General features: G+C 41.3%; 1 protein-coding gene across 1 annotated transcript in view; it reads right to left on the bottom strand.

Moving 5' to 3' along the window:
* Window positions 1-553: 553 nt before the first annotated feature.
* The window catches only part of pdlim2 (PDZ and LIM domain 2 (mystique)), a 43950-nt gene continuing 29342 nt past the window's right edge, over window positions 554-15161 (bottom strand). Inside the window, exons 7-10 of the mRNA XM_050051789.1 lie at window positions 10438-10556; window positions 4386-4534; window positions 3432-3543; window positions 554-2052 (exon numbers count right to left, since the gene is read on the bottom strand). Of these exons, the coding sequence (XP_049907746.1) occupies window positions 1860-2052; window positions 3432-3543; window positions 4386-4534; window positions 10438-10556 (573 nt within the window). The 3' untranslated portion in view covers window positions 554-1859. The remainder of the gene's footprint in view (window positions 2053-3431; window positions 3544-4385; window positions 4535-10437; window positions 10557-15161) is intronic.

The following is a 15161-nucleotide window of genomic DNA, read 5'->3' as shown; positions in this document are numbered from 1 at the left end:
TTCCGACATTTAAACAAGTCATAGCAGGAAAAGCAGAGCTGTAACTAGTGTCGTCGTACTCGAGATCAGTCTCAAGACCACCATTTGAAGGTTTTGGTCTCTTTTTGGCATTGAGCACATTTTTACTCTTTCTTCTCTCAGACAAAGAGGACTAAGGATTTTATTTCAAAACCAGTCAGGGCCATAACTGTAGGGATAAAACTAAATTGTCTGTACAAAAAAGGAGTGTTAAATAAACATGATGAAGTTGATTTCAGCTCCTTAGTGTTTGTATTGTTTGCTCATAGAATTCAAAGGAAAATCCCCATACATATAATTCACCTCTGCAATGCCTTTTGATTATTTTATCAACACTTTTCTTATGGTACACTTATACATACACACTCTTGGAACTATTGTTCCATATTTTATTGTAAGTGTGTCATGCAGTGTGGGACTCAGTGGTCTGGTTTTGGTCATGACTTCATTTCAGTAGATGTCTTGACTAAAACACTGGCTGTAACCAACAACATTAATGAATGCACCCCACTTGCAGGGCCCTGAGACACATCTATGGAATGGAGTCATCTTTAATGTAATTAGTTACACGTGTGTCTTCCTGCTAAGAGGCAACAAAAGGTCAGCTGTGAAACGAAGGTCTATTGAACTTAAAGGACCGTACCTGTATGACAAAGAGACAAAGAACAACTCCTGTTTGACTCCTTTCAGCTGCCAACAATGAGAAGTGTACTTGTGTAATGTGGAGTCAATAAAACTACGTAAAGACAGGGCAGCCGTCACCAAAAAGTTTGGAAACAGTAATGACTTAGGAAGACATTTACACTTATTCCAACACAGTCATCATCACTGAAGAAGCTTTAGGTTGTGCGGTTTTATTAAGTGCCACATGAATTGCGAACATTATAGTGTATCTCTGAGTACTGCTGTAACTTGACAAGTGTAGTATCATTAATTCTTTTCACACTAAATGTCCTGTGCATACATTATGCATTTTAAATGGTCTATATTATAGAATACAATTCAATCACAAAAAAAACATCAAAAATATTTGTATATTTGAATCTATAGTCCCTCATAAGCAACAAAACAGCAAAACAAGTCAGCAAATATGTATTTTTTCATTACTTCTACTCATAAATTCTACTTACAAAAGAAATATAGAAAAAAACTCAAGGGCTTTTGGCCTGACTCTAGCGCAAAATTCACAAACTCCTTTGTATCTGTAACAATTTGGACCCCCCTCCCCATCTCTCTCTCAGGCACACACGCAATCACACACACAGATGCAGGAAAGGCATGCAGAAGCCACCACACTCCTGCATGTGAAAGCATGCATCCATACACACCCACACACACACCCACACACACACACAGCACTGCCTGTGTACAGTACATTTTTAAAATGGCATGCAGTGTAGGTGAGATTTTGGTCCCTTTGTGTCAGCAGGAGATTCAAATGATTATCCAGATCCTCGGAGAGTCAGAGAGCCAGTTCTGTTGAGTTTGTCAAAGCGTTGGTGTTATGTAAATCTGGCCTTAGTACAATGCGATGTGGCTTGAGTCCATGGCAGCTGTGCATCATTAGAGCTAAGAATAACCTAAAGAGACCGTCGAGGCCAGGCCGTAGAAAAACAAAAGCCCCAATTCTCGTACAATTATAAGAAAGGCAAGAAAGTGAATCATAATATTGCAAAGTATGGTTAAATGTGATCAGAAAAAAAGCACCCTCTGCCATTTTGCTGACCAGTGTCCACCTCCACGCCCCATCCCAAGGTCTATAACTGAGTCAGGTGGTGCGGAGCTTCAGGCAGATAAGCAGCACTCTACGTTCAGAGCGGGGCAGGTGAGGAGTGGCAGACTCATTGGCGAGGGGACACGGTGACTTGAGGGGAACTACCTGGGCCTTTGTACCTCTGGTTGGCGTGCTTCTCACAGTACATCACATCTCCGACGCAAAAATGACCTCTCATCTTGAGATTAAGACCACAATCTGTGCAAGTGTAGCACTCTGCGTGGCGGAAGCGGTCGTCTGAGATGCGCACGGCCAGTGTTCTGTGGAGATACGAATGCAATCAGACAGCAGACAAACACACTGGACTATCTGACAACAGGGTGAAATGATTTGCCTAATTTCCAATGCAAATCAACTCATGTGTTACTAAGGTTAGCACAGATAAACAAATACTGCAGTTTAATTTGTATCTTAAAGGGACAGTTCACCCCAAAATCAAAAATACACATTCTCCCTCTTACTTGTAGTGCTATTTATGAGATTGTTTTGGTGTGAGTTGTTGAGTGTTGGAGATATTGGCTGTTGGGATGTCTGTCTTCTCTCCAATAAAATGGAACTAGATGGCACTCAGCTTGTGGTGCTCAAATTGCCAAAAAATACATTTGAAAGACTCAGTAGCAATGTCTCTCTCCAGAAATCATGGCTGGGTTACTCAAGAGAAACCACAGATCTCGTTGTGAGCAGTTTTATGTGGGAACTATTTTCTTTCTACTGAACTACACCTGCCAACCATAACACCATGAAGGAGGAAGTATGCATCTACTGCTAGCTCACCTAGCACCATTGAGTTAGCTAATGTTACAGCTCAGCAGAGGAGGACACCGTTAATGTTTACATCTCACACTGTCCCAAACCTCTCATCCATGAGTAGATGCACCATTCCTTCTTCACAGTGATATGGTTGGCAGGTGAAAGAAAATAGTTCCTACATGAAACTGCTCACAACAAGGTCTGTGGATTATCTTGAGTTACTCGGTCATGATTTCTGGAAAGAGACACTGCTGTTGAGTTTTTCAAATGTGTGTTTTTTGTTGGGGGTTTTTGCGCTTTGAGCACCACAAGCTGAGTGCCAACTTGTTCCATTATATTGGAGAGAAGGCAGATATCTCTACAGCTGACATCTCCAAAACTTGGCAACTCACCGCAACACAATCTAGACCGATAACTAGCACTACAGTAAAGAGGAAAAATGTGTTTTTGGTTTTGGATAAGTTGTGACAAAGGGACAAAGTTGACACCACAGCAAAAAAATATTAGCATGATCACGTCATACTGACAATTACAACCGTTTGTCTTTCCTAAAACAATTAACTATATTTGACTGTAGGCAGATATGGTATCTGGATTATGAAATCTAAATCATTAATTTCAAACATTTGATTGCTTCTAGAAAGAAATAAAATTGCCCCATTGGCAGGTGTGTTTTTACTTGATCTGGGTAAAATAAAGCTCAGTAATACACTCAACATAACAATAGTCAACCTAAGAACTGGTTGTTACTTTGGAAATATTAAAAAAAAAAAAAAACACTCAATACTACATCCACATGTGGAACATCTTTTACTGCAGGGCAAATTATCTTTGCAATTATTCACACACCTATGTTAGTGCAGTGAGCGTGTAACTGCAGGTGACTTACAAAATGCTGGTGCCGCACTTCTCACAGATGTGGGTTTTTTTGACTCCTGCCACTGCTGTGCCTGGTTTGGGGACGTTGGGGGAAAGTTTTCCTGGGAACCGCAGGGCTGCCTCTGGAGTCAAACACACACACACACACACACACACACACACACACATGAGCAGAGCTGTTCAAAGAGAAGTTGTGACTTGCCTGCATCTCTGTTCCTCACATCAACACTCTGTTCACCTTCACTGCCCTCTGTCAGTGGAGCTTGTTTGTGTTCCCCACTCATCATCACTAGCTCATCACCCAGGAGAGACACTCCATGAAGTGGGTTTCCACACATTGGTCATTATCACGTCATGAAAGAATGTTATTGCTATCTGGATTTATTTGCCCCACCATTTATCAAAGCGGAGGGGGAAGAGGAGGACAGATGCATTCCATGATATGCTGTTCACAATATGAATTGCACACAGGAGAGCTTTTCTCTCCATCCTGCACAGGTGACGGCCATATGGCAGTCTGAGTTACAACTCAGTGATTCTCACTCACTTGTTCTGCACAAAGTGCTTTTAACAAGAATGATTTCAAAGGGAGAGCATGACTGTAGGAGATGATTTAAGTGATGATGCATTTGACAGAATAGCTGAATCCTGAGAACTGCAAAGGGATTATTGAGATCGACCACCAGTCCAAATTTAAAAACTATGCAATCCTGCCAAGCTCCTCCATGCAACACATTCATGTCCCATTCATTTTCTATACTTGCTTATCTTGAGTAAGTGTGGGAACACACTGCACACACCATTATTTAACTTAGTCACATATTTAAGATAGAAAATGCCTGATAAAACTGATGAATGAGTTCAATTTACAGTAAAATACGCATGTGAATATTTGTGCAATGATGGACACTACTGAGTAGTAGTTAATCGTTCGCATTTGTTTGTAATGCAGAGTGCTTCTAACCTTTCTCGTCAGCCTCCAGGACCTCTTGCAGCATTTTGAAGGTGTTGGACTGACGAGGTGCCGTGCGGAACTCCTTATTCTCCTGAATCATCTTGTACACCTCTGAGTCCTTGTCGAACCTCTGCATGGCGTAGTCAGAGCTCGAACTGCTGTAGGAGTAGGAAATTAAAATACACGTCACAGGTTGCAGGTTTCACATTCACTAAAATCATACGTCAAGCTCTTTGGGATGTGCTCAGTGGAAAATACACGTTTATGAAAGACTTGTTGTGAGTCTGGTTTAACAGAATCCAGAGGAAATGAAGGAAGGGGGCAGCAGCTGGCTTTGAGACTTTGACCTCTGAGCATTACATGTAGATTGCACACCACAGGCAAGAGGCCAAACAGTGTCCAATCGCACATCATTCCCTCAACAGGACCCCACCATATCCCCTTACCAGAGGCACTGTTCTCAGAAAACAGCCTCAAGGCAAAAACACAGACAATATTAGGGTAACAGTGGAAGTTCATAGCAGGGGGGGGGGAACTTTTTTGATTATGGGCCATGTACAAGAAAATGTTGCAGGGCAAACACTAGCATAATAGTTTTAAACCAGTTTCACTGCAAGAAAATCAGGATGCATTCACACCAGGATAGTCCGGGCGACTCTGTTTGATTGGGCGGGGATTCCAGAAACATTTCACACCTTCATTTGGTTCGGTTCACTTTTACACTGCACTTTTTAAAGCGGACCAAACCGCCTGGACAACGTCATGCAGTTACAACAGCTGCTCCTTTGGGGGCAGTATTGCCTGAAACGACCACTGACCAGGAAGAAAAAAAGCATGAGAAAGATGAAAACCCGGCTCATCGATTGGCCAGGACCGAAAACGGAAATCCATCTCCTTCAGCCGGCTTGGTCACCACAAAAACAATGGAGCAACACCAAATTTATATCAATCAGCAGCTGCACCTCCTCACGACTGGGGGTCTCGGTTCACTTGCAAGTGAACCCTGGTGTGGTTCACTTGCAAGTGAACCGAGACCCCCAGTTTTCAAGCGGACCAGGGTTCGCTCATTTGGTCCGCACCAAAGTTCAAATGAGCGTTCACACCACTCCAAATGAACCAAACTATCCGTGGAAGCGGACCAGGGTTTGTTTAAAGCGGACCAAATAGCTCCAGTGTGAATGCGTCCTCACTGTCTCTAGACCAGAAAAGTCCATTTGCTATAGATCATTTATTTTCTATCAAAATTGCTATGCAACACTACTAAACAGTTTAATATTTGACATTACAGTAGTTTATCAGAGTCCCTACAAATTACAAAGTATTTCTCTGTCTTCTGTCTTTTTGGGTCATCTGCCATGTTCACGGAGGTAAATGTTTTTATCAACTAACAATTAATAATTGGAGTTGAAGTAGTGATAGCTAGCCTTCAAATTAACAAGGCTGTACTGCAATGTACATACAGAGCAATTTATTAGAAATATGCTCGAGCCATTCTAGTTTATTTTTAAAAGCTCACCATGGGCCATTTAAAAATGGGCAGCGGGCCGCAGGTTGGCAACCCCTGCTGTAAAGCATCTGTGAAGTCTTTTCTGATGGAAAATAACAGTTAAATCTTCTCAGCAACCATGACTGTGTAAATGATTGTGAAATACAAAGTCTTGTGCCTGACACGAGGCATGATAGAAAATAATGGACATCAGCTTTGTACTATGTAATAATAGTCTACTAAACAGCCACAACAACAAGGAATGCCCTCCTGGCAGAGTAAGAGGAGGCTTTCACTTATGGGTAGTAGGTGTCAATTCTTAAAAACAAATAAGAGAAAAGAACAGTGGCTAGGTTTACAAGCAACTTCTTTACCCCTGGTGTGGTGGAAAAGTTGTTATTTTTACTGTTTCTACCACAGTTGATGTGTGGTCAAATACCAATCCCTCCCTGAAGAAACACATGCGTCGAAACCTGGACTGACAGATGATAAATAAGTAAAAAGAACCACGAAGACACAAAGTGGGTTCTCGTGTCAGTGTATTTGTCTGGAGGGAGCTGGTGAGTGTTTGCTGTCAGTAGGAACCGGTTGGCCGAGTACTAGCTGGGGCCAGGTGTGGTCTGATGCCTTCCACCTGCAGCCAACCTGTCAGCCAGAGTCAGTCAACTTAACCTGACTGACTGTCCCAGCTGTTGTCACATACAACAGATCTGTCCAAATATTTAGCCTTTAACCGACACCTGCGTTGTGAAGAATCTGCTCAAAGACAATGACCTAAACCCACACCATGGAAACTGCTTATTACTGTTGAATAACGTGTTTAAGCATCACTGCACTATGAGACCTTGTATTTGGTTATATGGTTATACAAGGACAAAATGAAGGTGCCTGGACTGACAGATGCACACTACATCTAAAACAATGATTATGAAGTTAAAATGCGGAGTTGAAGCTTTAGTTTGGGCAAACAGGGAAGGTATCGCAGTGCTTTTCATACATGACCTCACAGTTTACTGGAATGATAAGAAGTTTGTCAAATATTTGTTGCCAAAGTCTTTGTAGTCCATAATATTTATGAACCACAGGCTTCAGCAAATACTTGGTATCTTCCCTGGTGATGCTCTGCCAGGTCTGCAGCAATTTTCACTTCTTACTTGTTACAGGCTTTTGCCTTCAGTCTGTGAAACACATGCTCAGTTGGATTAAGGTCAGGTGACAGACTTGGCTTCAGGAACATTTAGCTGTTTTGCCAAAGAAAAGAAAACTCCTTGGTTGATTTGGTTCTATGTTTAGGATCATTGTCCTTCTGCATTGTCCTACACATGGGGACCATGCATGAAATGGGCTTATGAGTCTCAAAGACCCTTAAAGCTGGAAGTCACAGTTTTATTTTAATGTCAATGTGCAAAAGAGCAATGCCATAATAATTATGCACCTCTCTTGTACATGTAACATTTCCTCAGTGTGTTGCATATAAAACATCTCATGTTCATATTGGTTTAAAAAGCTTAAAGCATGGCTGTGCTCGACATGTACTGTGACTGCCTGGATTTCAGTTTTAAGCTTCGCGCTAAATGAACAAGGCTGAAACAGGAGATGGCAAACAGACAAGACAACAAATTTGTGACGAGGCTCAGACCCTTTCCTCTGAATCACTGAACATGCTTCAAATTGAAAACAGACATCTAAAGCTCTCCACATGCTCAGCTCCACCCTCAGCAATCCATCTTTGCCTTGCTCGCTATTCCTTTTGAAATTGCGTTCTCAGAACAAATGGAAAGTGTAGGTCAAATGGGAGGAAAACAAATAACAGAACTGAGAGTGAGAGGGAACACCATGCATCTGAGCAAGCAGTCTAGTGCACATGGATTTGCAGTGGAAGCAGTTAGATTTCTAAAGTAGCTGACAACTTCAGAGTAGCTGTGCTTTTAAATGTTCTCACATCTACAAAATGTCTACATCTAAGAGCAATGTGTTGCTGGTTTCTATACCCAGACTTGGAACAGAGCTGCAATGATAAAGATCTAGTCATAGCACATGAGCGTGGCCAAAACATATCCAAGATCACAACCACAACTGCATTTCTCAAACCATTGTACTTGCAGTACAACACCTAAACCAAAGTCGGTATATCCTGACAAAATGAAATCCAAATGACAAAACTCAAAATGACAAGACTCACCTCAAAGAGAAACAAAGAGGGAACAAAGAAAGGGAGCTCAACTATTCTCTCCAGTAACTCTCCCTGTATGTCTAACACTGCTGTGGAAACTCGGAACATACAAAAGAAAACAATATAAGATGCCGAACACACACCTCTGTCTAAACCAGACGAGACAGAAAAACAAGAGTCTGACTGAAAGGTGTGCCTCTGGGCTGAAACTCATTGGACATGCGACATGAAGGGGTGGGTAAATGGGTGTCACTAAGCCTGTGATTGGCTGGGGAGGAGCAGGGAGAGGCTTTGTGTGCAAGCCGGGGGCTCCAGACTGGGGGCCAATCAGGGGGAGAAGCAAAATCTGACTTTTTGGGAATATGGGGTGTTTGGATATGACTGCCGTTGCTGACACGTCATATCACGAGCTGCGGTTACCCAGGGGGGAACTGGGGCCAAAGTCAACCATCCTGCACTGTGAAAACACAGGCACCAGCCTCTCCAGCAGAGAGAGTGGACACAGAGGACCGTGTGCAGACTAAAAGAAGATTTTCTTTTCTGCTGAGATAAAAAACATTGCTGAGTGTAAGTGAATCCAAAAAATGTTCAGAGGGAAACACCTGCATGCTCTGAACTGAGTCAAATTACAGCTACATCACCTCATCAGAGGGGGCGAAGCAGGAAAAAGCAAACTGTAGCGCAGGTGGTGCCGGTGACTATTTAGTGTTTCCCAAAGGATGAAAGTTCATTTGTAGTTGTTGACTCAGTGCAGCTGCAAACAGCTCTGAGCACCGACGGTCAGCTGCAGCACAACAGTGAATTCACAAACTGACTAACAGTTGCACACTCAATCAATGCACTGCTTTGACTGACTTTTCACTCCATTTGCCCTTTTAACTGCCTTTCCATTCAGACTTTTGTAAGGAAGAAACAATAATTACAAATATACAAAGGAATGTTTCGAGCAGAGAGCAGATAAATTCCAAATATGGGAAATACTGCAATATCCTAACCACTGAAATAACCTCATGTAATCTAACACAACATTTCTGCAATAAAAACTACTTCTGTCAGGCTTATGGAGACCATCTCAAGTTGAAACAGTATCTGAGCTGCTGATTCATAGTGGAGGTGTAAGTGGATACCACTGTGTCATTAGATGAGATTACTCAGACATAACCATAATAAGCACCTCTCTGTCACAACTTCAACTTTGAGCGATACAGAGAAAATCAAATATCATGATATTTTCGACCACATAGGTCAATACAGATATAGTGATTATACTGTTGCTTTCACAAAATATGCACACAATAAGATATTTGATAAATAATCATCAGCAATGTGGATATAATTGGGTAAATGCAAATAGTTTAACAGCTAGAACAGTCTGGTAAGTTAAGAAAATTACATCACTTTACTTTAATGCAGCCTTTAAAAATACAGTGCGCACGATTTAGTGGCATTTAGCAGTAAGAATGCAGAACAGAACCTTCTCTCATATGCCAAGGGTGTAGGAGAACTATGGCTGCTGACGCAAAAACGCAAATGGCCCTATCTAGAGCCAGTGTTTGGTTTGCCTGTTCGAGGCAACTGTAGAATAACATGGCAAACTCTACAGGAGATATATAGATATTAATGACTCATTTCTCAGGTAAACAAGATTCTTAGTTTCAGGTGATTATCAACTAATGAAAACATAGTTATGAGTATTATATACACCATTTCTGCCAACAGAAGCCCTAAATCCTACACACTAGACCTTTAATACCAGGAAAAGACAACACTTTGAATATTATGATATCCAAAATCTAAGATGATATTTACTCTCATATCACAATATCTATATAACAAATATTTTGCCCAGCATTATGTCAACTAAATGTGAGTTTTTACAAATGTATTTATTACTGCTAGTACTAGCTTATAGTGAAAGCTTTTTTTTTTTATTGTGTTTTCTTTTTGTATAAAACGACTACGCTTTCAAGGACCAGGCTTGAATCTGTGTGTATAACTCTACTGGCCTATAGATGGCGCAGGATGACTGCCAGTACTGTATACATACTCTTGTTAGAGAGGACACCATCCTGCTGCTGTTATATGTGGAGAAACTTCAAACTAAAATAGAGTAAGATGTAAAATTGTGGACTGTAAAAACATCTGGCTGTTAATATTCAAACATATAAGTGTCTCTTTTCCACTTTTACATCAGATGCAGTACAAACAGTGACTGATGTGGAATAGTTACTACATGTCTGGTTAGATGTGCAAGATTGTAACACATTTCTATTTCATGTTTCATTGCAACAAAACATGCAATTTAAAGATTAAAAAGGTATCCACAGCAGTCAGTGTAATTTACTGTACATAGTTTTTGCAGTTAACTATGGCGTTTATTGGTGTTTCGATGTGGTCTTTACCTGCGACGTGGGGACATGGGTGCGTCCCGATCAATGGGGCTATGAGGTGAATAGCGTCCTGGGGGTGTCGGGGTTCTGCTGGACACAGAGTTATTTCTGTAGTCTGGAGGGGAGAACTCCTGTGGAGGAAGAGGAAAGCGACAACAAAAGCAAGAGTGAGTGAGTAAGCATGAAAGTCGAACTTCCTCCAGCAGCTGAAACTGACTTTGAAGTTCAGAATTCTGGAGTCTGTTGAGAAAGTGTGGAAGTGTTTAGACTGATGCGATGTTACAGTAAAAGAGTCACAAAAAAAAGCTATGCTCAGCAGAGGCAGGATATCAGCAGCAGCATTTCTGGATCACTGCTGCTCCAAGCAGTGTACTGGCACTGAACAAATGTAGTGTCCTTGTTTCAGGAAGCTCTAAATCTGACGAGACTGTACTATATGACAAGTTGGAATAAAACAAACTCTGACAAACCATCGGGCAGGATATATTCAGTCAAGATCAAAAGGGGAGACATTTATCAGTATCTTAAATTAGCTCCAGATGGAGAAACACCACATACAGAGTAACACAGCTTCTTTTTTACTTCACAGCTTTGACTGAAACCTGGAGAAGTTCTTTCACTGCAGAACAAACAACACACTTTGTCAGCGTTTGATTGTTTTTGGTGCCCCGTGCTCTCAAAGTTTCTGCTGCATGAGTCACACCCCCACATTCCTCTACTGCGGGCTGATCAGTCCCAACAATCACAGCAACCCACATCAACATTTTCTGTCTTGATTACCATTTATATCAGAGCTGAACTGCAGCCCCTCAGCTGATAGATGATAGATTGTGTGGCAACAGATGTTTGGCACTGACTCCACTGTTGGTCTGATGGGAAAGACAGAGCCTGCATGTACTTCAATGGCTTCCAGATGCAGTGCAAATCTCACAATTATTCATGGCAGTTATAAACAGTGTCCCTCGTCACGAAATGAGAGACATTCCACGCGGCTACAAGCTCAACCAGCCAAACCGAACACTTACAGTACTGTACAAACAATAGTGCAATTCAAGAAGGAAACTGTGAGTGAAGTCTTAGCTATTAAGTGAATAATGTGTGACACTGGACAGAAGAGGGCGCTACATACCTACTGTACAGAAGAAGTTCATAAACTGAAGTCTCAGCAAATGTGCCAGTGATTTTTTTTTTGTAGCTAAGCAGAAAGCAAAGGAAGGAGCACACACAGTTACAACACTGCGGGCAAAGGTTGATTTATTTAATTATGTCATAAAGGTGCAGGAGTGAGCCACTAGTGAAAGTGACCTTAGGCACATGTTCACACTAAACACTCAGCACACCTGGACTAAGTCTGCACAGCACATAACTCAACTCAGACACTTTTACAGTCAGGAATTCCTACAGACTAATTGTTTTTAACCACAACAATGTCTGGCATCTAACCATGTCCACCTGTGCCACTGACCACTGCTGATCACAGAATGCAAACTCATGCACTGCTGCAATGTTCAACTAAAAAGAATGACTCAGTTAAAAAAAGAAAAAAAGAAAAAGAGGAAGTCTCCAAACACTTTCACAACTTCCAGTTTGCTGGGAAACAAAGCAATTACTTTATTTTAGGTCTGTGCATGGTCCAGGAAAACGTTGACTACGAATCAAACAGCCCACAGACAACTCAAGAGTACAGCTTTCACAATAAAAGCTCACTGAGTTTTTCTCCCTCAACCGTCACCAGCTGGCATCAGTGTTAACTCACGCTCCATCCAAGGGAGAAATGTCTCCACCCAGGTCTTTGAACCCGTACATGTCTGAGGCTCAAGTTGGAGCTGATGCCGGAGTTTGACGCTGACACAGTGGCACTGATGGAGTCAAAGATTTGTGTGTCCAATGCCAGCACCCGCTTCCAATTCAGAAACTCTTTGAACAATGTCTCTGTTCTCAATTGAGTCCAATTTTCCTCTTCTTTTTCCTTAGTGAGTGGGCAGATTAGCGGTGCATGCCAGGAAGCCTTTACCAGAAATGATCATTGGGACGTCTCCCTGTGATTCTTCCCAGGATAAACCAAGCATAATAACTGCAGGCTCATAGGATCACATATTCCATATCATCACAGCACAAGAGTAAAGAAGTGCATGTACCCTCCTGCTGTGAACCAATCTCAGGGGCATGTACCTGATAGTATACATGCTTTAGGGATTCTTTCAGGAAGACCTAGTGAAGCCACACAGTATGTGCATATGAGTCCACACTAATGCAAACCAAACCTACGTTATATAAGTGTCTGGCTACTGAATGTAGATCTTCATGCTCTCCAACAGCTGAAGAATTACAATAAAATCACAACTCTGATCTATGAGACTGAAGAGGAATGCAATGAAGTAAAGAAAAACAAATGGAAAAGGGAGAAAGAAAAAAAAATGCACTCCACTGTGACAGCAAGTATGCAGCTGTGATTGAGCTTGACCTTAGAAAGTTCAAAAAAACTTTGTCCGCACCGCCATAACAAGTTCCCCTTCACCTTCATCCACTCACACAGTCTGATTCCAGCTTTTTATAGCAGTAAATGCAGCACGGCTGCTAATGGTCTTAAACAGAGCTCCCCAAAACATCTTTGTTCTAAAATCATCACTATTCCATTGTATGCCATCAAACCATCACACACAGCTGATCTCAGAGCTCCAATGCATTTAGTAAACTGCATGGCAGTGCCAACAGCGCCCCCATGTCTCACCCACCGACAATCTCAGGGAGGGGCACACAGGCGAGCCGAGGAAAGCCTATTATTTTGTCTTGGATGGGGGTATGTTTCAGAGATGGGAGAGACCATTGGAGAAAATCATCAGCCAATTCTTCCTGGTTCCTGCGGCTGGTGATGGGAGGAAACTCTGATTAGAGCTGCACTGAGCTGTAATCAGGAGCTCACAATCAACATGGCTGGGATCATGAGAGTAAGTCACTGGTATGCTGTGCTGGTCTTCAGCTGCGTATACAATAACAAATCCAACCTTAACATCTTCCACTGAAAGTTTTGTACTGTGCATTTTTTTTTACCGTGTATTTGTGTGAGTGAAAGGTGAGTTCATGCATGAATACATTCAAACAAACACCTTTTTAAAGGCCCAGAAAACCTATCAGCTTCTTATTATCGAGTGCCCTACACATACACACTATTCTCTGCAAAAGTTAAAATGGTTTTAAGTATTTCACATGACAGAATTCTAAATTGTGTATTTGTGGTTTTGTTTGTGCTTTGTTCACAATTTAAAGTGGATGGAGTTCAGTTGGGAAAAGGTAATATAATATTTAATATAGCCTATAGTATCCTGATATTTTGCATGACACTATTGTATTGGTACACAGATGCCAAGTATCAATATTTTTTTATTATATAAATGATTAATATTGCTAATACAAACTAAACTTTTGGTATACTATGAGAATAATAAAATCAACTGCTTTTTCGCTCCACCAGATACATCTTGCTGCAATAAAAATGACTGAAGTGGGATACACAAACTACAAGCTTAGTCTTATTAGTTAAAGCAGATGTTGACAAAGTGTTCCTTTGGGGACATAACTCACAGCTGATGAAAGGTAATAAATTGCAATACTAAGCAAGGCGTTTAATATTGCAACAACATTGTATCATAATTTAAGTATCATGATGATATCATGTTGCAGGCCCTCTTGTGTTTCCCACCCCTACCATCTACTTGCAACATTATGGATTCAGCAGCATCTGAATCCAATCTGATGACAGTTGTTGGGTGTTTGCTGATGTTTCCAGGTCACTGTCAATCAAATCTGATCAAATCAAACCCACACAGTCCTGTTGAAGCACATTAGCTGAGTTTTTGAGTGTTAAACTCTTAATAAATCATATCGATACACAGATGTTTTCTTTTTCAAACTTTAACTTTGATTATTGCTTATTTAGTGATGTATACTTAATACTGTAGAGAAACAATTAAAATTTGAAACCAAGTTTTCAGAGGCTAAAATGTTAAAATCTAACTTCATGCAGGACGTGTCCCTCTACTACATCAAGACATCTGCAGCAAAGATGGCAGACTAGTTGTGGATGGTTGTGTTGAAGCCTGCTGTTTATTTGAATCATCTATCCGTCCGTCCGTTTTGTATAACTGCTTTATCCTTGGCAGGGGCTGGAGCCTATCCCAGCATGCACTGGGAGAGAGACAGGGTACACCCTTGTGTGTCAGCAAAATGTGCCATTAATGGGATTCAGCTTGATTCCAACATAAAAATCCAAATGTGTGTTTTCCCTGTTCTGCATGCGCTTTATTGGTATGTTAACCAAAACAGGTGTGACCTGACAAAGCCATAACAAGCCACATTTTTCAAAGCAGAAAAAAGGGCGTCTCCAACCACAACAGTTGTGCCAACTTGTGTGTTTCACATCACTCTACCAAACCATTTTTAGCAGTGATTCATTTATTTAAAACCATTAAGAATATCCACTTCAAAAATCAGTTTATAAAATCTGTTCTTGAAAATACCATCTGGTTTTTGGATGACTGAGCCTGAACGTCATGATCTGATTTAAGTGAATGAATGACCACGTGTGACGGGCTTATGGTCAGGGAAAGGCTCGTGCGGGAGGGAAAAATAGTGGCTAAACTGTCAAAATGTAAGAGAATCACTCTATAACAAGTACAAGCCTCTGTCTGATTGGCCACTTCAAGACACAAACAAACAGGAAATGGTGAACTGAAGTA

The sequence above is a fragment of the Epinephelus moara genome, chromosome 8, assembly GCF_006386435.1.
Source record: "Epinephelus moara isolate mb chromosome 8, YSFRI_EMoa_1.0, whole genome shotgun sequence".
NCBI classification, from domain to species: domain Eukaryota; kingdom Metazoa; phylum Chordata; class Actinopteri; order Perciformes; family Serranidae; genus Epinephelus; species Epinephelus moara.
Note: the sequence above shows the minus strand (reverse complement) of the source record. Positions and strands in the feature narration are given on the sequence as shown.